The sequence below is a fragment of the Stegastes partitus genome, unplaced genomic scaffold (genome assembly GCF_000690725.1).
Source record: "Stegastes partitus isolate 25-593 unplaced genomic scaffold, Stegastes_partitus-1.0.2 Scaffold1, whole genome shotgun sequence".
NCBI lineage: Eukaryota > Metazoa > Chordata > Actinopteri > Pomacentridae > Stegastes > Stegastes partitus.
In genome coordinates this window covers 1,527,744-1,552,222 of record NW_007577732.1, presented here as the reverse complement: position 1 = coordinate 1,552,222, position 24,479 = coordinate 1,527,744, and the positions used below count along the sequence as shown (strand labels likewise).

The 24,479-nt window shown below is 40.6% G+C and overlaps 1 protein-coding gene across 4 annotated transcripts in view; it reads right to left on the bottom strand.

Moving 5' to 3' along the window:
- The window catches only part of arid4b (AT-rich interaction domain 4B), a 44,121-nt gene that overhangs the window by 16,291 nt on the left and 3,351 nt on the right, over positions 1 to 24,479 (bottom strand). For all 4 annotated transcript variants that reach the window (XM_008302922.1, XM_008303075.1, XM_008303145.1 and 1 more), the window contains exons 3-9: positions 12,911 to 13,021; positions 8,325 to 8,390; positions 7,859 to 7,949; positions 6,618 to 6,697; positions 6,104 to 6,195; positions 3,529 to 3,670; positions 2,246 to 2,325 (exon numbers count right to left, since the gene is read on the bottom strand). In XM_008302922.1, coding sequence (XP_008301144.1) covers positions 2,246 to 2,325; positions 3,529 to 3,670; positions 6,104 to 6,195; positions 6,618 to 6,697; positions 7,859 to 7,949; positions 8,325 to 8,390; positions 12,911 to 13,021 — 662 coding nt within the window. The remainder of the gene's footprint in view (positions 1 to 2,245; positions 2,326 to 3,528; positions 3,671 to 6,103; positions 6,196 to 6,617; positions 6,698 to 7,858; positions 7,950 to 8,324; positions 8,391 to 12,910; positions 13,022 to 24,479) is intronic.

Here is a 24,479-nt window from a genome sequence, read left to right as displayed (position 1 = left end):
AATAAAAATACTAGATGGATAATAGAAGAGTAATATACTTTAAAACTAACTTTCTGTCAGCTGTAAAAATGATAAGCGCATCCAGGATTTTATTTAATTCTACAGCCAAGTTTTGTTTAGCCAAGGTTAAAAACCTACTCACAATGATTAAGCTGTCTTTTTCTGTGTGCGTCAATAGCACAGACAAGCTTGCAGGTCGGCCAAATGAAGAAAAAAAAAAAAAAAAAGCACAGCTTCTGTTTCCATTGTTACTACGGCAACCAGATCTGACTAAATAAGAATAACCACTTCCTGAAAACACCAGTCTCCCCCACTGGATGTGACCTTGCATTCCCCCCCAAAAAAAATGTTTTTCAAAGCCATTGTTTTTGAAAGGCACGCTGAATGGTTATCAGTAACAATCCCAAACTCTCCAGAGGAAAGTGAACACGCTGACCCCGGCGCTGTGCGGGAGAGGTCACACAGCTTATGGATGTGACCCCTCTTCAAAAAAACAAATCACAACGGGAGCAGCAAGTTAGAATAACTCAGTAATAATAGCCGAGAAGAGGCCGCCATAAATGATCAAAAGTAGAACAACAAACAATGATGAGTGAAGTGTGCGTGTTGTTTAGGAATGGAAAAGCACTTGAAAGCGCAGAGAGGGCGAAAGGAAATGATGCAGCACTGGAGCATTAACAAAAAAAAAAACAAAAAACAAAGGACATATTGTCAGCAATAACTACATGTGGTAGGCTCAGTTTAAAAAAGTTTTGTTCTGTCTCAGAAGCAGACATCTAAAAAACACTGATAGATCAAACATAACATAACGAGACTTGCCTCACATTACAAAATTGCTACACACTTTCATCTTTGATATTCTATCCACATGAAAGTTAAAAGATTGGAGGGAAACAAACCTGAAAATCTCATTAACAATGATATAGATTTTCCCACTTCTTATATTGCTATTTGTTGCACTCACCCCTGGATACACTGTGCTGATTTCAATGAGTAGAATGAAATTGCTACAGAACGGAGAGGAAAACGGCTACGGTGTGATTTATTTTGCAAGAAAAGCCATCACTGGATGCCCTGGTTGCAGAGGAAATACTTCAGAAGTATATGACTTTCAGTCTTTTTTATCTTTCCTTATCTTTTTCCTCTCATCAGCTCTACCCTTCACCTCGCTATTAGCCAAAGAACAATAAGCCTTCCTGTGCTGCAAATATGTCTTCAGCTGCAGATTAAGGGTCCCGACTTACGCAGGGTATCTATTAAAGAATGCATCAAGGTTGTTCTGTCATCGGTGCAATGCAAATACACGGAAAAGTAGTCTTTGGAACAGTGAACAAACACCTGATTAATTTACGCTGAGTGTGGGCTACCCACATCCAGAAACACTGCAGTAACAAACCACCAGCTGACTGCACATTCCTGGCAGGACTTATTTCTCTCTTTACCACAGACAAAACAATCCGGCTGTGTGGTTCCACGCCGAGGGCAGGCTGCAGGGAAGCTACACTGCCTTACCTCACCACTAACTTACAGCCTTAGGACAAATAAAATAACAGTGCTGCCGGGGAAGGCACACTGTATCTTGTTTGTGGATCTCAGCAGCTGAGCTTATATTACTCTGAAGCTCAAAACAATCAATAGTGGACATTTTAATTCATTTTCTAAGCATTAATCAATCGATACCTGCAAATGATATCTGACTGAGCCAAATTACAGAAACAAAACATTAAATATAAGGTAGAAAAAAAGCACCAGCAATGATGTTGTGCAGCCATGTCACACAACAGAGCACACTCAAGCATCTCCTTTGTCAATGCATCAAATTGTGCATGTGCTTGTTCTGCAATGGTTCACTGCACATCAATCCCATTAAAAACATCCAAATACCTGTGATTAGAATGTTTAACACTGATACTGAATGATTAATTGGTAAGGTGACTTAGAGAAAATTAATCAAGAATCAATCAGGAACAACTTATATAATTTATGAAATGAAAACGCCAATCATTTGTTTGTCACAGCTTCTCAGAGGACAGATTGGTTATTCTTTATGTGAACTATCTGCCAACAATCACAACTAAGTAGTACATTTAAAAGGCCCAACTTTATGCTATGCTAATTTCTGCTTTTTGTTGATTATGATGAGTTGAAAATATTAATCTATCATTACGTCAGGTAATCTACTACCCAGCTTGATGCGACAATGGTGCATGCAAAGGGTCTTTCAAGCACATTAATAATGACTCACAATTTTCCATCCTTGAAAGAGCGGACGAAGATGTTGTCCTTCTTCACAGTCACGTCTTCGTGGCAGTCCGGGGAGATGACCTTGTTGCACAGAAACAAGAGACAGTAAAAAGGTTAGATGAGGTGGTGTTATGTGTGTGTGCGTGAAGCAGAGGAGGTGGGCATCAGAGTCAATGACTAAAGTAGTTCCAGCAAAAGGCCACACTGATTGATTGCAAAATAAGCTGTCTATGAAACAAAAACAAGCAAGCAGGAGAGATGAAGAACGATGCGTAAGGGGTGTTCATCCTGCGCTGTGTACTAAAGTTGAGGAGCACAACAGTGAGAGCTGCTTTGCTGCCAGTCCAACCCAGAGGCGGCAGCACTGCCATTATGGAGATCTGATTTCCACCAGGCCCTGCTCTCTCGGTATATAAAGCACACACAGGCTGGCAGGGTGGAAGCTTTTTACTCAAGCACCATGACTCACATTTGTTCTGTGATCCCATTTCGTCCTCCGACACATATGCTGCGCTGCAAATGTAAGTGCTCGGCTCACACATGCAGACCCGTTTCCTCTGACTTTCATTTAACTAGGCCACTCAAAAAATCACACTGTCTGTTACAGCCAAGCATCATCTGTTGCATGAGACATCTACCAGTGTACAACTCCACCCCTCTGCCATACGGTCACAGTGTAAACAATGACAGGCGACTGTGGAGTGCATCTCTCTGGACTGTCACAAGGAGGCAGCATGGAGCTCAGTCAGCAGCAAGCCAAGAACAACAAATTCTGGAGGCGGGGCCCTGCTGACTACACAGTTAAAGGGACAGCTTTCCCCACCCTCTCCCATTCTCCCAGTTCTACTTGTAGCACTTAGACAAACAAACAAGGCCTGTCACCATTTCATTGTGTACGAATGGTGACTGAGAGTTAAGGGTGGGTGGAAAGAAATGGAAGACTGAGAACATGAAACTGATGGGGGTTTTTTTGCACAGTGGCACACATCAGGGAAAACAAGTCTTGATGACTGAGCTGATTAGCTTTCTCAAACTCTTCACCCTACAGACGAAGAAAACGTTTGTCCCAGTTCTGGAAATCAGCTTTTGAAGTGCATGCACATTACAACATTTCATGGTAGGTGTATTCTAATGCAATAGCATAATCCTGCTGAGGTTACATAAGCAGGCGTCTTGATGAAATGGCACAATGCTGTGAGTGTGCTAAAAGCCAGCAGCAGTGAGGCCTGTTTCCTCACAGTGATGCAGCAGAGAGCAGCAAAGGAAGGGAGGCTGTGAGCTCACCAGAGCAGGATACCACGTAGTCTTCTTTTTGTCACCGGTGGCAACCCCCTCCACACAGACCACCTTGCCGAACAGGTCTTCATTCTGCCGCTGATCGCTCTCCTCTTCTTCACTGGAGGATGAAGATAACTCCTCCTCTTGACTGTGGGAGGAAAGGACAAATCGCTTAATGGACTAAAGTAGAGAAAGGTACAGTGAGCAATCATAAACTCTTGTATTCTATATAAATCACATGAGAAATTCACTTCAATGTTTACACAACTTCGTGCAGTAAACTACCATGTGAGAGTTTTGACTACCTATTTGTTGTTAATAAAAATGCCAAACGTTTGCTATTTCCAGCATTTAAACTCTGAGGATTTGCTGATTTTCTTTGTCTCATGTGATTTAGAAAAAGTAGCAACTGATGTGATGACATAAGCTTGGATATCACTATTTTCTGACAAAATGATTAATCAGATTAGCAAGAAAATAATTGTTAAAGATGATCATCCCACTAAGAACTCCTCTGCTTCAGGGTATTGTATGACTAACTTACTGGATGGACCCAAAGCTGTGCCATCCTCCATATGTTTTAAACACCTCCATGTCATCAAAATATGTTCCCTCAATAAGGTGGACTGGTTGCTGTCCCAAAATATAATCCGATTTAATGCTGAAAGTGTTGACATTTGATTGAGGAAAGTGCTGTCAACTTATCTCCCTAATGCATGCATGAGTATCACTGCTATATTAAAAGAGAAAAACGCAAAGTGAATGGCATTTCATATTAAATCCATGCTATATATATGTATTTATAAATGGCTTAGGAAAATAAAATAGCAAGTGCGGGTTTCTCTCAATAAAGGCAGGCAGAGGATTTCTGCTAACCAATCATCTTTTCATTTAACTGCTGTTCAGCTCGAAAACATCTACAACTGACAATTCGCAGCCCAGCAAACCCTCCACGCACTCTCTAGCCTTATTATTATGTAGCACAGTGAAACATAAGGCTCGCTCTACTGATGAGCTCACTCATTAGGATCAGTGTATTGACGAGCCGGCTCACTCACTGCTGTCTGACAGTCATCCTGATGCTCAGGCAGAGCCCTGACTGCAGCCAGCAGACAGCCAGCCATGTCTCTGAGTGATCATGCAAGCAGCACCAGCAGGCAAACAGATCCTCTGTCCTCTTTTTATGCCTCACTAGGCCAGCTCTGAGCACTATGTACATATACACGCACACACACAGTGTCTGGCACGACTCAACAACAGTAAATCAGCCAGGCTGCTGCTACTACTACTACGACAACAACAACAATAACTAAGCTGTGAATCAAAGTCATAAACAAAGCGCTCTAACTCCTCAATGAAGGAGAGGCTTCTTTTCATTTAGGAAACTGTTTTTTGCACGTATAATGACTGTGGTAGCAGGAAATGTTTGACAGAAAACATTTCTTTTAGGACAGTGATCTAAAAGAACAGTTTAACACTGAAGTAAGTTGGGATGTCTGTACTGGTACCAGCGACAGCATGGTTAGCTTAGCATTGCACCAGGACTGGAAGTGTGTCCAAAAAGTTGAATAAATCTATCTGTACCAACCCCTAAAGCTCACTAATTAGCACTATATATGTTGTTGCTTTACTATGTGCAAAAACTTAAATGTAAAAAGATTTTAAGAGTGTTATCTGCTGAACTATTCCTAGGTAAAGAACAATGGACTTCTGACAGTGTCTGCTGTTTATCTGGCAAACTCACATAAACAAGATGTACTGTGCTATTTTCTGGTTGGTCGTTTCCTCTTTTTCCAGTCTTCATTCTAACAGGCAGTTGGCTGTAGCTGCACATTTAAGCCACACATGTGAGAGTTGCATCTATCTTCTCATCTAACTATTTAAAGAGCCACTGTAGTGGCTTTGTTTGTCCAGTAATCTCAATCTATATTGTATTGCTTAGCCTTGTAATTTGTAATTAGTACACTGGGAGACAACAGGTTCAAGGTGCTAATGTGCAGCTGGGACCACTCCAAGTCAATATTGCATCAATGTTTGGAGTAATATTGACTTTTTCCTTGAGTGCTATTAGCAAGGGGTGTCGGAGAATAAAATTATGTAGCCAAATGTCCGCTTTGTAACACAGAGAAGCCACAACTATATCCAGCGCCAAAAAAAAAAAAAATCCCTTAGCAGTTCCGATCCCCTGATGAAAACTCTGCCGTCTCCCAGGAGCAGGCACATCAGAGCATAAAACACCCACTGGAACATTTGAGTCAAAGCACGGAAAAAAAGAGATAACATTCAGCAGGACCACGGCATGCTCATACTGCTTCTCCAGCATGCATGCACACACAGGAGCCCGGCATGATTAAGGAGCTGGAGGAGGCGCTCTCCTCTTCAAGGCCTCAGGGGCTCTTTATGAGGGGATGGAGATGAGAGTAAATCTTTCATTTCAACTGCTGTCAGCGTACTTAGAATGGGAGAGCCTGCTACTGATGACTGTAGATCGGTGCAGAAAATCCCTCCTCATAGCATCACAGACCTCTGATATATTAAGCATGATACGAGCCCTGCAGGATGTGCAAGGATGGATACTCACATTGGGTTTGATCGTCGGCCGCGGTTGCCCTTCTTGCCAATGACAGGTGTGCCGAAGTGCTCAGGGTTGGTGAGAGGGAGTCTGTCGAGTGTCTGCAGAGGAGACAAACAACAACAAAGACCCTCAGTGGCACCTTGTCAGACAATGCATTGGAAGATAAAAAGGTTTGCTCTGTATTATACCTCGAACCTTGGATTCTCATCATGGGATTTCTTCACTTACAAATGGATTTACTCAGCAGTGGAGACATTTTGTATTTGATGACTTTGCTGCGACACAAGCTTATTTCACAGCTGAACTTCTAAACACCATTATGGGACCATTCATAAACAGAAATTTCATTCGAACACCGTGAGTAGGGATGTGCGACTGTCTGTGATGTAATTAACAAATGGGAAAAAAAAAAAAAATATATATATATACATACATATATATATATATAAAATGGGCATTGTTTTCCTAGAGAGCTGAGATATGAGGCTGGTGTAAAAGTGCAGGACAGCACAATACTTGCCTCGCTCTCTGCAAAGTGACGCGCTCCTTTCAGGCACAGAGAGGAACGCCTCAGGGTCTTCTCATCGCCGTCGTCAAACACTGCAGAGATGAGACACAAACTATTAGGCTGCTGTATGTAGGCCAGGAGTCCATCAACACACACACAGAAAAACACACTTATGCAAAAATAAACTCCCCTCTCAGTTACAAAATGTCTTCTTGCTTTAGATACACTAGAAATTATGCTTGTCTTTTAAGGGTTAGATATAATTCTCCGGCAGGCAGTGACAGTATCAGCTCACAGCCTTACTGGAGCTTCAAGGATCCTCTGGTACACATGAAAGGAAGTAAACAGTTAAATGAAAGCGATGTGAAGAAGTGTCTGAGGATTTACTGTTTTACTGATGTATTAACTGAAGTCATATCTGTGTTATTAAATCTCTGTAGACTAGCTCCTGCAATAAACACAGATATCAAATAACACTAAATATAACAACAAATATCAGAATAATGACCTCAAGGAGCCTTCCACTCACTTTCAACAGCCTCATCGCTCCCAAAGATAAATGCCAGATTATTCATTGCTCAAACACACTTGCTGACAACAATGAGGGGAACCACTTGAGGTAACTTCAACACTGAGTTAAGTTTTTTTTTTTTAGTAGTTTATTCCATTAAAAATGATCCCTTTCATCCTTAAAATGACTTCAGTTAAACTGTAAAGTGTTGCTTCTAGGAAGTCCCTGCCTCTCTCTCCACTCACACCCTCCTGCTTGCTACAGCTCCAGCACACCAGCTCACCTATCACTCTGCTTAAACACTCGCTCTGGGCTTTGGAAAACTGAGACTGCCATTTTATACCTTCTGTTGACATTTTAAGGAATAAAAGTTTGAACAGTTATTTGGAATAATATCATAATGGGCACTGGTTGCTTGTTACTTAAAGTTGTATACTATTTTAATGTTGACACAGCATGACAGCCAAGCTCAATCTACTTCAAGAGCAACCTAAGATGAAAACATTGAAACCAAATTAATTTGTACTGAATATCTTAATAGTCACACAAACAGCAGCACTGTGGGAAGTCACTTAATTTTCCTCTTTTGTTAGGCATCTATTGGAGAATGTTTTTTTTTTTATATTACTGGGGTAAATGAAAATACAAACTACTCTGTGTGTTTTTTTAATTGCACACACACATTTTTAAGAAAAGTACAAGTGTATGAGAGAGGAGGAAAAGCAGTCAGTTATTGACTTACCAACAGTATATATACTAGCATCGGTCAGCTTATTGATTGTGGCCTCTTGGTAAACTCCATCCTGATTCTTCACCTCTACAACGGCACCCACCTGTGGAATGGAAACACTGCTGTTATTTGTCGTGTCAATATGCTAATTGTTATTATTTTCCAATGATAAGTTTAATAATGTGTTTAAGTAATGAGACGAGCACGTTGCTGCTACAAGAATACTAATTGACTGAAATTAAATTGTAAAGCTAATGCTTCGCTGCCCGATGCTCTTGTGCTTTTTCTGCATTCACTATGGAAGGGCCCTTGAACACAGAGGTACAAAAGATACAACAGAACATGAAGCTAAAAATGTAATTTGAGCCTTAACCTACAAGGATTAATTACTAATAGTCAAAGCAGAAAACTATGAATAATCATGTAATTAAGGGTCATTAAAGACCAAATGCATCCGTCTGCATTTTTCCTGCCTTACCTTCAGAGGTCCTTTGATGTTTTCATCGTGAACCTCAGCCGTGGACAGATCTGGTTTAAAGGTCACCTGGGGAAGGGGGGAGGTAAAAGGAGAATCAGCGATGAGAATAACCAAACAAACAACTCCCTAAAGACCTGACCAGGCCACATCAATCCTTCCTTTCACAAAGGCAGTATGTCTCCACTAACGCTGCTGGACTTTCATGCAATACTCAACTACATATTAATACCACGGCTCATTTCTGGCTTCGCTGAGTGACCGACCCCCCAGTTGGCAACTGTGCTGCATCTGCTGACGCCAACTGTGGTGGATTTCTGCTGTGAACATTAGGACTATGCTAACTGACCACTCTCCCTCCCCCTCCCTGCATCTGCAGCCTCCTCTAAGTGAACCACAGCAGATCATAATCTGATCACACTGTGATAATCTTGCATCTGCATGCCAACCTGGCATTGCTGTGTGTCAGAAAAGACTGCAAGGCAGGCACGCGCACTTGGAGCCATTTACTGTCACATATTTTTTCATGGAGCCTGTGTGAAAAGTTTCAAAGCAGCCAGAGGCTTTGAATCTGTTCAGTATTACAGATGCCCCTCCCTACTTTGTTATCAAAATGCTCACGTGCTTCCTACTGTGTTTCCTAAGGGAAATTAAAGTAATTTTTGAGAGCATGTGCAAGTAAAATAGTCACATAATTATATTAGGAAACAGGCTTCACTTTTATTGACTGTGATTCAGTTTAAAATCAGTTGCCATACAAGGCTAGAAAAAAAGTTAAGCACCCTGTCTGAGAAAACAAGCCTGCAGGTAACGAATTCAGACAGTGCTCTCTGGAGTCAGTTTCAAATATAACAACAGCAAAAACTGCAATCAGTCTTTCTATGAAAGCAGGATCAAGACAATGAATGAAAGAAACATATACTGTAAGATGCTGCTGAATTGTCAGGTCACAAAATAAGGGGGCAGGGAAAGGAATAAAAGGCTTCCTGAGGCAGCATTTCATCAGTTATGGAGATAATAACATTCCTGCCCCGTGGAATAAAGGAATCCCTTTCTTCACGGGGACGAGCAGGAGGCTCCGCTCTCCACACACAGAGGCAGGGTGACTCTTCCTGTCCAAAGCCTCGGCTAGAGAGCGTCAATAACACCTAACAACCCTGACAACCTCCTAACTGTGAGCTGGGCTCCTGCAGAGGTCTGTAGCTGTACACACAAACGGTACAGCCACTTAGACTTGATAACAAATATTGGAATAAGATATGAAACCATATTTCTGATAAAACAGAGCCTCAGTCCAGCAAATTTGATGTGATGTGAACATGTTTATCAGGAGCTCACACTGAGCTGTGAGCACAGTGAGCTCACTCACACTAAATTCAGAATGGCTACAGAGCAGTTTTCCAATTTGAAACTGCGAGGCTGTTCTGTCCACTCAATACTGCAACATGAGGTGATCTTGATTTATTCAAGCAAACTTGACTGCAGTGGTATATTCTATGGATTTTGGCCATAACCAGCCGGAGGACACAAGCCCAATCTAACAACATGCATCAACTGCACCCCAGTCAGCCACAACATTAAAACCACAATCAGGGGAAGTGAACATTCAACATCTCGTTACAATACAATGTTCCACTGGGAAGCCTTGGATCCTGGCAGTTATGTGGATGCTACGCTGACATATACCACCCACCTAAACATTGCTGCAGACCAAGCATATCTGAGCATGGCAACAGCAGGACAACGCACCTGGCCGCACCACATGAATTGCTCAAAAGTGGCTTGAGGAACACTACAAAGAGCCCAAGGTGTTGACCTGGCCTCTAAACTCCCCACATCCCAATCTGTTTGAGTATCAGTGGGATGTGCCCAATCCATGGAAGCCTAATTTGCAAACCACAGGACCCAAAAAAATCACTGCCAACATCCCGGTACCAGACACCACAGGACAGCCCCAGAGGTCCCGTGTCCATGGCCCGACAATTCAGAGCTGTTTTGGTGGCACAAGAAGGATCTACATAATATTAGGCAGGTGGTTTGAATGTTGTAGCTGATCTGTGTATGTGACAGCTCAAATAAAAGCCTCCGTTTTTTTCACTTATTTTTCTCATTATTTACTGCTCCTGTTCCTTCACGTTAATAAAGCCTTCTACTGTTCTGTTCATGTTGTTTACTTCATTATTATTTTAATGAGTAATGTGGTCAGGGGACCCGAGCTGAAAATTAGTCAGTTGGCACTGGCACAATTATTTTTTTGTGCATTGTCCTTGTAGCAAGTAAAAATAAGATAAAATACACTAATACAACTCAGACTGAGTGCACATTTTTGATTAAGTGGAAACATCAAATAGCAGCGAATGTACCGTCACAATTTGTGCCTCTTTTTACCCCACATATGTGCACATCTTTCTATTAGCTTTGTCTGCATCAATACTTCCTTCAAGAGATGTGCCTTTTGCCACACAGTTATAATGCAACAAAAGGTTCACGGCATTTGTTTTGCAGTTCTGTATATTGGTTTTCATTTAAAGTTTCAAAACATCTTTTTAGATATGACAAACATGGATAATTATTTGGTCTGTAATAATCAAATCCAATTCAAAATTCAGTCAATTATTAAAACATGCCACATGTTTTCATCCTTTAGGGTCATTTGTAAAAACTGCTGTCACTTGGACCCGTTTCCCTCTCAGTCAACTTTGAAATTGTTTACAAAAATGGAGCAAAGTAGAATGCTGCACAAAAGAGATAATAATAAAACTACACCATCTGAAAGGTACTTGTGGGATTAGTTTGGAATCTACTCTCAAGAAAAATTGTAGGTAGCTGTGCACATTATTGCTGCCTTTTGGAAAACACAACTGCGTATTGTAACATTACCACAACAATGAAAATGAAGTCTTTTGCTGAGGCAGCAGGGGGAACACAGACGAAGAGAATTTCAATTTTTAATACATGATTTTAGTTCAGAGTAAGATTAAATGCATTTAAATGACAAAGTGAGTCATTATTTGTTGAACCTAGTCCTAAAACAGCAGGTTTCTCTCATTGCTTTGGTACTCACAGTAGTAGGAAAAAAAGGATGTGGTAGTGCTTTGAGCCAGCTTATATATTTGTGTTGTAATTTAATCAGGACATACTCATTTAGACATTTTGTATTTTTTACTACAATTTTGTAACACATAGATACACTTTTGCAAAAAGTGCCTGTGTGATTTCTTTAATTAAAGAGATTTTTTGCATTTGTCAGTGGAAAAAAAAAAAAAAGTACTACCAACACATCAGCGGGTAGAAACTGTCACGCAGCACTAATTTGACTCAGTAGTTGTTACTGTGCCATAGGGTTAGTCCTGACTGCTAATATGTGTGCTGAACCTTTTACAGTGAGTGATACTGACATAGTGCTAATTGACTTTTACAGGTCCTCTACAGCAGATTATCTTCATAAATAAGAATGTCACACAGATCTTTTCACTCAGCCTAAAATCACAGAAAAGACACTAGCGGCATATGCTGCAACCATCGACTTTGTTAAACAAGCAGACAGAGATTAATGAACCAAAGAGCTAAAGAGGAATTCATTACAGTGGAATATTCAGACTCGCAACAACCACTGAATAATCGCCATGTTTCAACATTTGTGTAGCAGAGCTCACATTCACATCACAGCTACCCAAAAACAAACCCCGCACTCAGCCAATTAGTATGGTAATTAATTTATGAGCCGAGACTGTCCTATTAGCTTCGTTTTAGCCCACATTATTTAAACTAAGCACATCACATGGTCTACTTTGTCATGTTGTTTGTCCCTTTCCGTGAGACAAAAACGCACGTCATTTGATGATTTCAACTGGTGCGCCAGAATAGCAGAACATCGCTGCTCTTTTGTCTCTACAGGGGGAACTACAGTGCATTGACACAGTGAAAAAACCAGCATCCAATCTTTGTTCCTCCCACACACTCTAGCAGAACGAGAGACAAGTGATCTGTCTCTATTGTATTATCCAGATGCTCCAGCCCCACTGGGAAATGAGATAGGGTACTACGTGGATCATGCAATGCCTTCATCAGCGAGGCATAACACCAATGGGGAAACAGCAGTCGCCACAAAGTGTAGAAAGCCGTGGGTGAGAGTGACGCCTGAGGATGTGATGGATACCTGGTGGGCTAGGCCAGAGTCTGCATCTGTCACAGCTGGGCCTCTGATTAGTGTTTCAACTGTATGAGCAGTACTAACAACGTAAACCAGGTGGTAGAGCTCCAGCATGTAGGCCAAACAGCTGGATTTTTGGCAACTTTAGACACATGAAAATCATTTGAATCTAATCCTGGTGCAACCTTTAATATCTAATATGAGGCGCTTCTAATCAACCTGACAACCTGGTCTGTACAGGAATGTTTTGGACAACATCTTTTAAATGTGAACATCTCGAAATGAAGTGCTCTGGATGTACAATAAAAGCTGAGCTGTGTGATCCTGACACAAAGACAAGGGCCCCAAGCCCTGCTGCAATCCACTTCACACATACAACACAGACAGACAATTAATTTTTAATTTTGGCTCATAAGCACTTTGAAATATGACTTACCTTGGCCTTGACTAGCCTCTTGGCAGTCTTAATCTTGGCTTCACAGAAAGCCCCTCGGTACTTGGCACTCACATCCGTCCCTACTGTCAGGTAGGGGGGCTCCTCCAGAGTCTGAAGAAATAGAAAAAAAACACACACAAAAATCCACTGAGTTCAAAGCCTTTTGATATAAATATAGTTTTCTGACACAGGTGTATTCTCACAGTTAAAGCAGGAGGACACACGTACAAGCTCAACATAGCCGAGGCCAGCAATGCAAAACCCACCCGGCTCAGTGATTCATCCATGGAAAACACATACCATCTGCTGTGGGTATTGGAAAACAAGCCTCTGAGGGAGCAAACAAAAAGGCCACTTCACTACAGCTTTGATGACTACAAAGAAGAAGCTATCCGAAACACATAGCACCATCTTGTGTCATCACTGGATGTTTATCAAACCTTTTCATTCGCCCCCCCTCAAGAGCTGATTTGCAGAGGGTAGGGTACACAGAGAAAACAGACTTTCTGTGTGCGGATGGGGGCAGATGATGTTTGTGGTTCGTGTAGTGTGGAGATGAATTTACTGAGGGTGTTTCACTAAGACTTGAGAAAGGCCTAACCTAACAGCGGTATATTTAGACATCTTTCTAGAATAAGCTCCAAAGTGGGCCACACTTCCTGCTTCTTCTGACAGCAGGTTTTAACTCAAGTGTTGCTCAAGGAAAACATCAGCTTGTCCTGTAATGTGCAAAAAAAACAGCAAATGTACTGTTTTGGGTGTGCACTGAACAAGAAAACGCATCATCTTTTCTGAGTGAATGAAGTGTATTAACATCCAGTGAACTGAACATGCTCAACGGGAACGAGTAATTTAACATCCATCTACTAAACTGACAACAGAAAGAGGGTTCTGCTTGTTACTCGTTGCTCTGAAAAATCATTTCTCCAGACAAGTTGTGCCCATTATAATTCATACCACCAGCGGATTACTCGTAAAACTCAATAAGATATATAGCTCTACGTTTGGCTCTTTCGTTTTCTACACTTTAACAGATACAACCCAAACAAATAAACTGTGGGAGTCGTTCATAACAGTTGTTCATTGTTCCCATGAGGGGAGCAAACAGTGAACAGGTTGCCATTCCAGCTAAAACTCCACCAGCGGTTAGCGGTGCTTGAAGCAGTGAAGAGGAACTAATCACTGACACCAGCTGCTGGAGGCCTCTGTGGCACATACTTGTGTCATGACTGAGCCTTTTGCAGGACTGAAAGGATCCACGTCTGAGAACGGCTTGCAGGATGTTTTTCCCTTCGTGAACTCTGATGTGCTTCAGTTGAGATGTTTGTTAACTTTAATGAACTTTATGAATCAACCAAAGTCAGGCCCTTTGTTTACTGTAATCTGTTGAGCTCTTAGTACACTACCTGACAAAAGTGACCTACTGTCTTTGTGTAAATACTTGTGTGAGGAAACCACAGAGTGAAAGAAAAATCTAAATAGCAGCCAACAGTTCCACACTGATGGAGTGCACCAGAAGAAGTCAGCACAACTGGTTTGAAAGACATTTATCATGGACAGAAACTGTAAAAACAGGAGGAATTGTAGGGCTTTCAAGTTCCTGACAGTAATTGAACTAATCATGTGTCATTTTCAGTTTCATCAGGAAAAACAACATAATCTAAGCCAAAAAATCTGATTTTCTTCTCAAAAGTCACTTAATTCTATATAGCTCATTTCAAAATTTTCCAAAAATGAATCATTTGCGGTATTTAAATTAGGTAAAAAATAAAACAAAAACCTATGCTCATTGGTGGAGCTAAAAAGCAATGACTAACTCAGTTAGGACCAACAGTCAGTTGGCAAACATTCAGGAGGTTTTCAGTTGTACTGGGCTGAACTGCAGGCTTTGTTTACGCTGAACAGATAGGAAATAAGCATGGAAACAAATTTTAAAAATATCAATTATATCCACAGCCACCTTTTTTGTCCAGTGTTAACACCTGGTAAATGTGGATGCCATTTTTTTTTCTCCAATTCTTGTAATGTGGATAATAAAAGAAATTCAACATTTCTATTTAAATTATTATACAGCACAAAATATAGATTTGAATTCCCTCTACTTGTAGCCATGGCTGTGCTGTTTCCATAGAGATGCTGGACTTTATAATGCAGTGAAAAAAAAAAACAGTGAGCAAAAATTTGACAGAAGCAAAAGCACCAAAAAATTCCTTCGGGTTCAGAGGATTTAAGTGTTTACTTCACCTCCAGCTCTGAGCGTAACTCCACCTACTCCATACTTTAGAAAAATGGTCAAAACTAGGCAAGGGGCTGAGAGAAGAAGGGGACGGGTGTGGATGTGTGGGGCAGGAGTTGCTCATTGACATTCCCAGGCGGGAGAAAAATGGAGAATGACACAGAATTTGCTACACCTTTGCCACAATGGGGTCTTTTGAGGTGGAGGACTTTCCCCCTGAAGCGTTCCCTGAAGCGGACATTAGTGTGGTGGAGGACGATGGTGGTCCTGAGCTCTATCAAATCGAGCTGTTGGGTCCAGCCCGAAGCCAGAGCTCTCAAAACCGAGTTAATGCAAGTGCAAGAGAGGATGGGGGCAGGCTCTGAGTGGCAACGTTAGTTAGGAGGAGGGTAGGAGAGTCTAAGGGGGGGAAATGCAGCTTGGTGGTGCCTTGAAAAACATGAGTCAGAACCACTGCAACAAATTAGAAATGACTCAGTAGATAGTTTGCAAAAAATAGCAATAATTCCTGAAAATGATGAGTCAAAACAATCGAATTTCAAAAATTAGCACAGATTTACGCTCAAGTGCAGCACTGAAGGAAATAAGACCACCTACCTCTGATTAGAGGGCAGCGTTATTTTAAAACAGAAATTTCCTGACATAAATAAATCCCAAACGATTGGCTCTATGTTAGTCTGACTCACCGGATGTAGGATGCGAGTACAACCCTGGCAATGGCCGCTCATGTTAGATGGCTTTCGCAACTCATTTTGCTATCTGCATGCCAACATTTTCCAAATCCACTTCACTACGGGAAACAACAACCACCTCTTTAGCCATTTTCAACCCATGAAATGCTGATTTTCAGAAATTCGGCAGAAATGTTGACATCAACACCAGCACTGATGTGTTTCATCACAACAGCATTTAGTTCAGTGGAAATGTGCGCTTCCTCTTCGAGCATTACCATTGGTTAAACACTGACTGTGTCATTGGCTCAAATCTGAAAATAGAGGTTGTTCAGATTTTGTCCAAACCAAAAGACATTTTAAAATAAAGTAAAGCTGTGCTAGAGGCTGTATTTTCATAATTATGAGCCATTTTATTTATGTTTATTGGTGGTAATGTGGGCCTGCTTTAGAAATACCTCTACAACTGAATTATGTGGGAAAATATATACTAGATAAGGATTTAGTCTCTGGCAGACAGTGAATATTAAAAGACTCCTATCAGGTTGAGGTTCAAACAATGATGATAAGGACAGCCCTAATCTGTGTCATCACTGCCATGCTAATAATTCTAAAACGACTAAAATGTTGCCCTTGTGAGGCTTCATATCCCTCCTTTATTTATGTGCTGCATCTGCTAATATTTAGTTTTCGACATTAACGGCGAAGAAGATTATCTGGACATGCACACTGGTGATCTGACTGACTGGGAAACACTCTCTTTCCATTAATCAGACAGGTGTTACCAAAACTGCCTGCCAGCCAAATCATCATGCACGAGAACCACAATTTGGATGTCAAGCAAAAAAGGATGCTGTGCCTGATACCAAAACAGATACAATACTGTGCACTAAAAATAAGAGTGGTTAGTGGCCAACTGTAATCCAGTCAATCTTTGTGGAAAAAGAATTGCGAGGGTGCTCTGTTGACTTAAAAGTAGTGTCTCACATAATTTTTTTCTCCCTCTGGGAAAAGACTTTGTACACGTAACTCTTACTGATGAGGCTCTCTGTGCACTATGGTTACAAATAATGATGCAAAAGTGCAGTAAAAAAGATCTTTTTGGATATGTAGTTGGATCAATGTCACTGCAAAGAACAATTCCACAAAATCAAATCATTTGCTGAAAAAATAACAAAAATTTTGCTGCATGTACCAAGTACGTCCAAGGACACCGTTTTTGGCATCTTCTGTGTTTAGAAGGCCATGAGCTTAACTTAGTTAAACCAGGACAGGGTGCCTCATTTCCAGTGTCTCTGGGATTCTGACAGATGGGATTTAGGGGCAGAGTCCGGTGCACTTCAGCCTTCCCACCTCTCAGATAAACACCTCATTAGTCTTTAGTGTAGTCTGGCCAGAGCACCAGCTGTCCTAGCCAACACTGGGTTTACATGACGCCGCAGCCATTTCCACAGACTTGACCAGCTCTCTTGTCAGTCATGGCTGCAACACAAAGCTGGACTGCTACTGTGTGCAAAACACTGTTCTGGCTCTTCTTTCATACTAATGCATGTCTCCTTTTTGTTCCCACTGCTCTATGCCAGTTCCTTTCTTCTTTTTAAAGAATTACTAGTGAGTCAGAGAGGGCAGCTTGGGTTATCTTGACAGCTGCGGTAGTCAAGCGTCTGCAACCTAACAAGGCAGGGGTAATAACACACTGCTGAAGCCTGAGTTACATTTGTCGTGCTCACATGCCAACACAAATAGAGGACAGTTTGTTGCTTCCACTGATAACTCTCCGCCTTCCTGCATTGAGCTAAAACTATGAAAGAAAATTCCATTCCTTGGATTAGATTGCTATTCAGCCTACAGCTGTCTGGAGAAAAACACTGACTACTTTTTTATTTTTTTATTTTCATTGCCTCTGCCAGTGCTGAATGACAGACAATGTCTCCCCCGCTCAGAAGACCAACCAATCAAGATGACTAAGCTCAGAGAGGCGGAATTCCTGTGCCTTTGGGATATGTAACATCCTCTTGCCAACTCAAGATAACGTCATGGACCTAACAAGATCTACTCTCACCTAAGATGTTGTCATAAAAAGAAAAAAAAGAGCAGAACAGCAGAACAGTATTTATTCGAAGCCTCAAGCAACACTTTAGCCACTACATGCAAAAAGTCAACATGATGGCAACAGCAGCAATACAATCAAAACCAGCTCTCTGGCTATTCACCTACTGCTACTGGTGTGGAAAATACTCTCCAGGCACATGTGCTTGATTAAGCACATACAAATGTGACTTGGCAAGTGGAGACAAAACGCACCTGCGGCTAACATGGCAAAGAACGAACCTGAAATCTTCGAAAAACTGCAGCTTGACATTGCTTAAGTACACCACATCTGAGAGAGAATAAGTAAGTCCAGGCTGAGCAGTAGCACCTCACTGATTACTGGTGATCTAAAGCCTACTCAGTGGTTTAAGCCTTTCCAGCCAGGGAACAAAAACAGCCAACGATGCTAGATTAAAGTCAGAGCTTTGAAATCATTCAAGTTTTACCAAATCAAAACATACTAGAGTGACACTGGCAGCAGCAGAATGAGATCGGTTTCTGCTCAATAAAGACTCTCAGGTCATGAAAAATTTAACAGCCGTCTCCACAGTTGAAAATAAATGGCTGCTTATAGTGCATTTCTTGGACAGCATGAGCGACTATAGCATTTTTAGCCTACAGTTCAGTAAAAAAAAAAAAAAAAGACGCCCCCTGGCAGCTATCAAATAGTTAAAGCTGCGATACTGACGGCACAGTTACAGGGCGGTTCGTGTGGGCTCACTTAATATTATTAGGGAAGAAATCAAGCAAGCCTCCAGGGATTCCCTAAAGGCAGAGTATGTGATACTAATCTAATAAGCATTTTGTCAAATTCAGTGAATATCTCCTCATGGTCTATTAGTTGTCCACACTTTGCGCACACTAAGAAAAAATCCAGTGTTGGTATACAATTCTGGCTCTGTAAATGGATAACAAAGTGGCTTGGCCCGATCACCACAACACTATTGCATTGTGTTCTGTGCACATTTGTGCTTGTGCACATGACGGGGTGAAAAGGGAGGGGAGATTAGGGGGGAAAAAAAGAGGGCAGCAGGAGCCAGAGGAACAGTAAACTGAGCACATGCTAACTATCTAAATATGAACAATCCTCCTCCAGAATCATACACTCCACCTTTAACAGACCGCAGGTTGCTTCTGTGATGTGTCCGTGCAGATTACCCATTAATACGCATTAAGACAAACTTGCACAAGTCTCTTTAAATATTCTCACTGTCTCTGACTCACTACTTTTAAAGCTTATATGACTATCCCATTCAACATAACTACTGGCTCAGACAGATTCACAAGTCAAAGTTCATCTTGCTGAACTCCAGCCTCAGAATTTGCATTGTCAGCCAATGGCAACAATGCTGTCATGATGACTCTGATGTTTGCGATGTGTTCGTAGAAGAATCAGTTCCGTATTCTTCACTCTCATGGACTATTTACAGTCTGGTACTGCTCACACACTAACTCCACTAAATCTACATCAGGCCCATTAAATCCCACTTTTTGTTGGACAGACTCCAAGTCTGACAAATCCATATTTTCACGAGAAGTCTATCGGGAAAGCTATGGTAATGTCAGCTATTTCTACTTTATATTTGAGAGAAAAATACTGTGCTTTTTACTACATGGAACTTATTTTACAGCTATACTCGTGAGTAGCATTGCAAATTAAGCACGCTCCAGACCTACACAGGTGTTTTAATTTGACTGGGTCTCAGGTGTAAGTTGGGTGGAGCTGTGCTTTGAATTACACGATGACATGATGCAATCTAATAAAAATGAAATGAAAAAAAAAAAGTCTGTCTTTCCATCCTGGCCACAACAACAAAACAATTCAAGGGGTCAATTAAGCACAATCTGTACACGCCCACACCATCCTAAGAAGAGCTCTAATGAGGCAACATAAATGAAAATGCCTCGGTGGGCTGTGGGTGTTCAGGCACTTTCAGATTTGAATACATTACACAAGACCAAATTTAAAAACGAAACATAATCTTGATTTGTTTTTTCTGAGTATAAAAACTAGTTAAAAATATTTCCTCTACCTGGACCAGCTGCAACATGTATTTAAGTTTCTATTAATATTTTGCAGTAAGGAATAAAAAATTAACAACATAGAGTTCACTCTGCATGATACATATTTCTGCTTTGGACATATTAAGTAAATTATATACACTGTCTTAATATTTTAAATATATCACTTAGAATTTCTTTGTAATTTTTCACTGTAGTATTGCTGCTTTCACCAACATAAAGCATCTGAATATTTCTTCCATCAGTTAAGTGAGTCATCAGTGAGTTGATTTGAAAATGTATTTTTAATGTGAATTTCCTGTTCAAAAATGCAGTCAGTAGTCTAGTTCAAGTGTGAAGATATGAAAGTAATGCAATTTGATTACTTTCTGTTACTTCTGGATCATCTCAAAACGAATATCAATCGGCTGATTTTTACTAAAATGATTTTAGAACGTGTGCGTATGTGCATGGCAGGGTGGCCAGTTGGAGTGAGATTCTGAGGAGTTAGTGGGGGTGGGTGGGTGGATAGATAGGAGGTTATATAACATGTTACAATGCTTGTTTTCATTCATTTCTAATATTAATTCTATGTAACAGTAATTTGGGTGAACTGACCCTTTAATAGGGCCAGCAGAAGAGATGTTGCCGTGCATTTGAGGGGAAAAACTTTACCATAAAGTACCGTAATACATGAACCTCAAAATAAATACAATAATCAGCCTAAACTGCTGACTGTGTAGCTGACAGCATTTTTATTAATTTATTGAATATTTACTAAACACTAAAGATGCATGTTTATTGATAATTTATCTAACTACACCACCGTAGGGTACCTTAAAATGTGTTTATATTGCTATCAAGTGTCCTATTATCATACTTTGTTATTGATTAGAGAGGTCATGTCCTATATATAGTTATTGGAATCATCCACACACAGAATAATGGCACTACTGCAAATTGCCTGCTGTGTGATTTTGAAACTGAAATATTCTGTAATATAACACTTGATAGGACAGAAAAATATTTCTGATTATAGCAAGCAGATCAGACTTTCACTGACAGCAAAATAAAAATATTCTGACAGCTGTGATGGAGCTCAGGAGTCAACCTGAGGACAACTGCTATGTAACAAATGATTAGACTGTAGCTTATTAACTGTGACTGTGTGTGTGACAGCTCACCTTTCTGAAGTGAAGAAGAGTACACAATGTTATTTACTGTTGGATCCTGATTGATCCTGTCTACATGTCAGGGATAATTTATACTATTAAGTAATTAATGAGTGTGAAGTTGTAGAGCAAAGTAAACGAGGAATAACTGGCAATGTGTGTGCATCTCAGTCAACTGAGGACATTTAAACTGTGTGTGCTCTCTGTAATGTTTATGGACCAATGTTGGTGCTGAAATGTGGAACACGTCTGATATTCAGACTTTGTCCTGTTTGCAGAGAAAGCCTGTTTAACCTATATTTTTTTTCTTGAAGGAGGAGCTTTGGCTTCCTCATATTTGGCATGAGATTTGTCTGAGCAGCATGAAAGTGTGAGACAGAGACTGAAAATGGGTGTCTCACGCCAAAAGCGTGAGAATTGGCAGCATTGATGCAGCATCGTGGCATATCATTCTTTGTTTTAAAATGTATTTTAAAACGTTAGGCTTTAACTAAATGTATGGGTAATCTGATTACATCTTTTTTTCTGTAACTTTAACAGAATATAGTTACCTTTTTTGTATCCTTATTATATATTGCTCTTCCATGTATTCTGTTATTCCTTAAGTCTGCTACTTACTAAGGAATAGCAGAGCTCAGAGATGATATGAAATCAGACAAAATTAACAGACAAAACACAACTGAAACAACAGAAATGCATCCGAGTCTCAGTTTGTGCTATTTTCACTACAGTGATGCACCTCACGCCCTCAGCATTTTGGGATTTTAAAGAAAAATTTTTAGACCATTACTGCTGCTACTGCCCAGACTGTGCACCTCTCAGGGTGGTGGAAACAGGATGACAACACCTAAATGTCTCCGTCCAATCAGTATTACTGTGCAACAAATCAATTACTTACATTCCGAGAACTACAATGTGTTAATGCCTGTATAAGCATACAATAACTACTCATTTTTAAATATAAAATTCAGGCACTGGGCAGAGTTACGTAAGTATTATAAACAGCAGTTTCTGACCCATTATATTGAACTATAATGAATAGGCTTGTAGGCTGAACAAAGGAACATGCAAGAGGCATGCAGGAAAGAATTAAGCTCCCTCCCAGCCTAGCTCACACGTACAATAATCCTGCTGTGAATCACCTCTTTGTCCAAACCAGAGTCACCACAATTCCAGTGACTGGTGCTTCAGCAGAAGTTGCCTTGGCAATGCCATGGCAGCTTTAAACTAGAAAAAAAAACACAACAATCTTAAAACATTTTGTTTATTCTCTAAAATGTAGGGCAGTGAGCATGTCCACTGTATGAACTGGATCACCAAAACAATTTATTTCACTTTAAAAATGAAATTCTTCTTTTGAATTTAGGATAACTGTAACAACATTTTGACACGTCCTTATCAATCACAGACACCCATGCTGTGTGAGCAAACATATGATTATCTATTTGACGCAAATACGTTTTTTTTTTTTGCCTTCTATAAGAGTTGTAGCTTTCTCTCATTAGCACTGTTATGGCGCCCACTAATTTATTAACATTTCAAGACTAATACACCATCTTTGATTGATTCAACACCCAAGTAATACCTAGAAATCAACCAGCAGATTAGCGGACTAGAAAACTTTCTTCCTCACCTTAAAGTATATACAGTAAAGCTTAGTTACATATTTGTAAATCATACTAAACACTACTCAGCTGAACTGCTGTGATATGTCCAACAAAGTACTTTGTTACCAGGCAGGGACATATTAAGCATCCCACTGTACCTGACCTGCTGAGACCCTCTTCCCAAATGCATAAATTTGTATCATATTACTTCAGCACCCCATGCTGTTCACCATCACTATGGCAGCTGAAACTCGTCTAAATGCAGGAATAACTTGACTAAAATATGTTGTGCTCTCAGAGCAAATCAATTTTCTTGTTTTGACACAACAGAACAACTCTGGACTGCCAATTGCAGCTAGAGGGCTACTCCAAGAAAGTACTATTGTTGACCAAAAAAAGAGAAAAAAGAATTAGTTTAAAAAATAACTATACTAACAGGGCTGCAAGGTGGAGCAGTGGTTAGCACCGTTGCCTTGCAGCAAGAAGGTTGTCAGTTGGCGTCCCGGTGAGGACACCCGGGATCTTTCTGCGTGGAGTTTGCATGTTCTCCCTGTACAGCGTGGGTTTTCGCCGGGTTCTCCAGCTTCCTCCCACACAGTCCAAAAACATGTGATGATTCTAAATTGTCCGTAGGTGTGAATGTGAGTGTGCTTGGTTGTCTGTCTCTAAGTGTAGCCCTGCGATAGACTGGCGACCTGTCCGGGGTGTCCTCTGCCTTCGCCCTGAGTCGGCACGCCCCCCTGCCGACCCTAGTGAGGATTAAGTTGTGTAAAGATAATGGATGGATGGAGTATACCAACAACTGGAAAATACTGTATATTGAATGCAATACTCAGTCAATCCTCACTTTCTTTATTCCAATTTCCAATTCAAATATATTATCTAAATAACAAAGACGGCCTACTGTTAAGTATTTATCCAAATATCAAACACATTTCTCTTCTTGTAGAAAGTCTTGTACTTAGAGCATTTTATTCAGCATACAGAGCTACAGCAGTGTGTGTGGCTGATGAAGACGAGCTGTGCACCATATGCCTAAGTGATATGAAATGCTAAATGAACATAATGAAAAGTTGTCCTAGTTACAGAGCAGTGTACAGTTTAGGCATTGAGCAGATGCTCCTACACACAGCGGTAAAATAACTGAGTACTCCTCCAGCGTCAATAGTGCCAGACAACTCAGATCACTATGACGACAACAAATACTACAACATTAAACTGAAAATGTGAAAGAAGATGTGAACTTATCGCTCCTTTCAGCAGCAATGCGGATAAGCAAGTGTAAGCATAATAACCATCTAATATAAGCCTCCTGCATTCCAGCTGAGACCACTTTAACTGCAAAATTGTCACGGCCACTAACAGCAACGTATTTATTAAATTCTCACATATTAAGCTTTATTCAGATGCATGTGTAGGAAATCAAGCAGCAAAGCAGGCGGCAAGTGTGAATTGGGTGGTATCTCCTAAACCCACGTTTTCCTATATCATCCATGACTCAGTTCATTGAAGTGTATTTCTAGTCACAGCAAAACAGAATTCCACCGCCTTCCTGTGACACAAACAATTCATTATATAACCAGAAAACTATCCTGTAGATCAAAACAGCACTACTATTTGGACAAATGCAGCATTTTGGTAGCAGAGAAGAAGTAAAGCTTCACATCAGATCAAAATTATTTCCTAATCTCACATAGTAGGTATGGCAACTATGTTCACATCCCATGATGTTTAGGGTTGCTATTTAATTGGATACTTTGGCAGCCTGTTGATAAGTCTATTAGTGGGTGG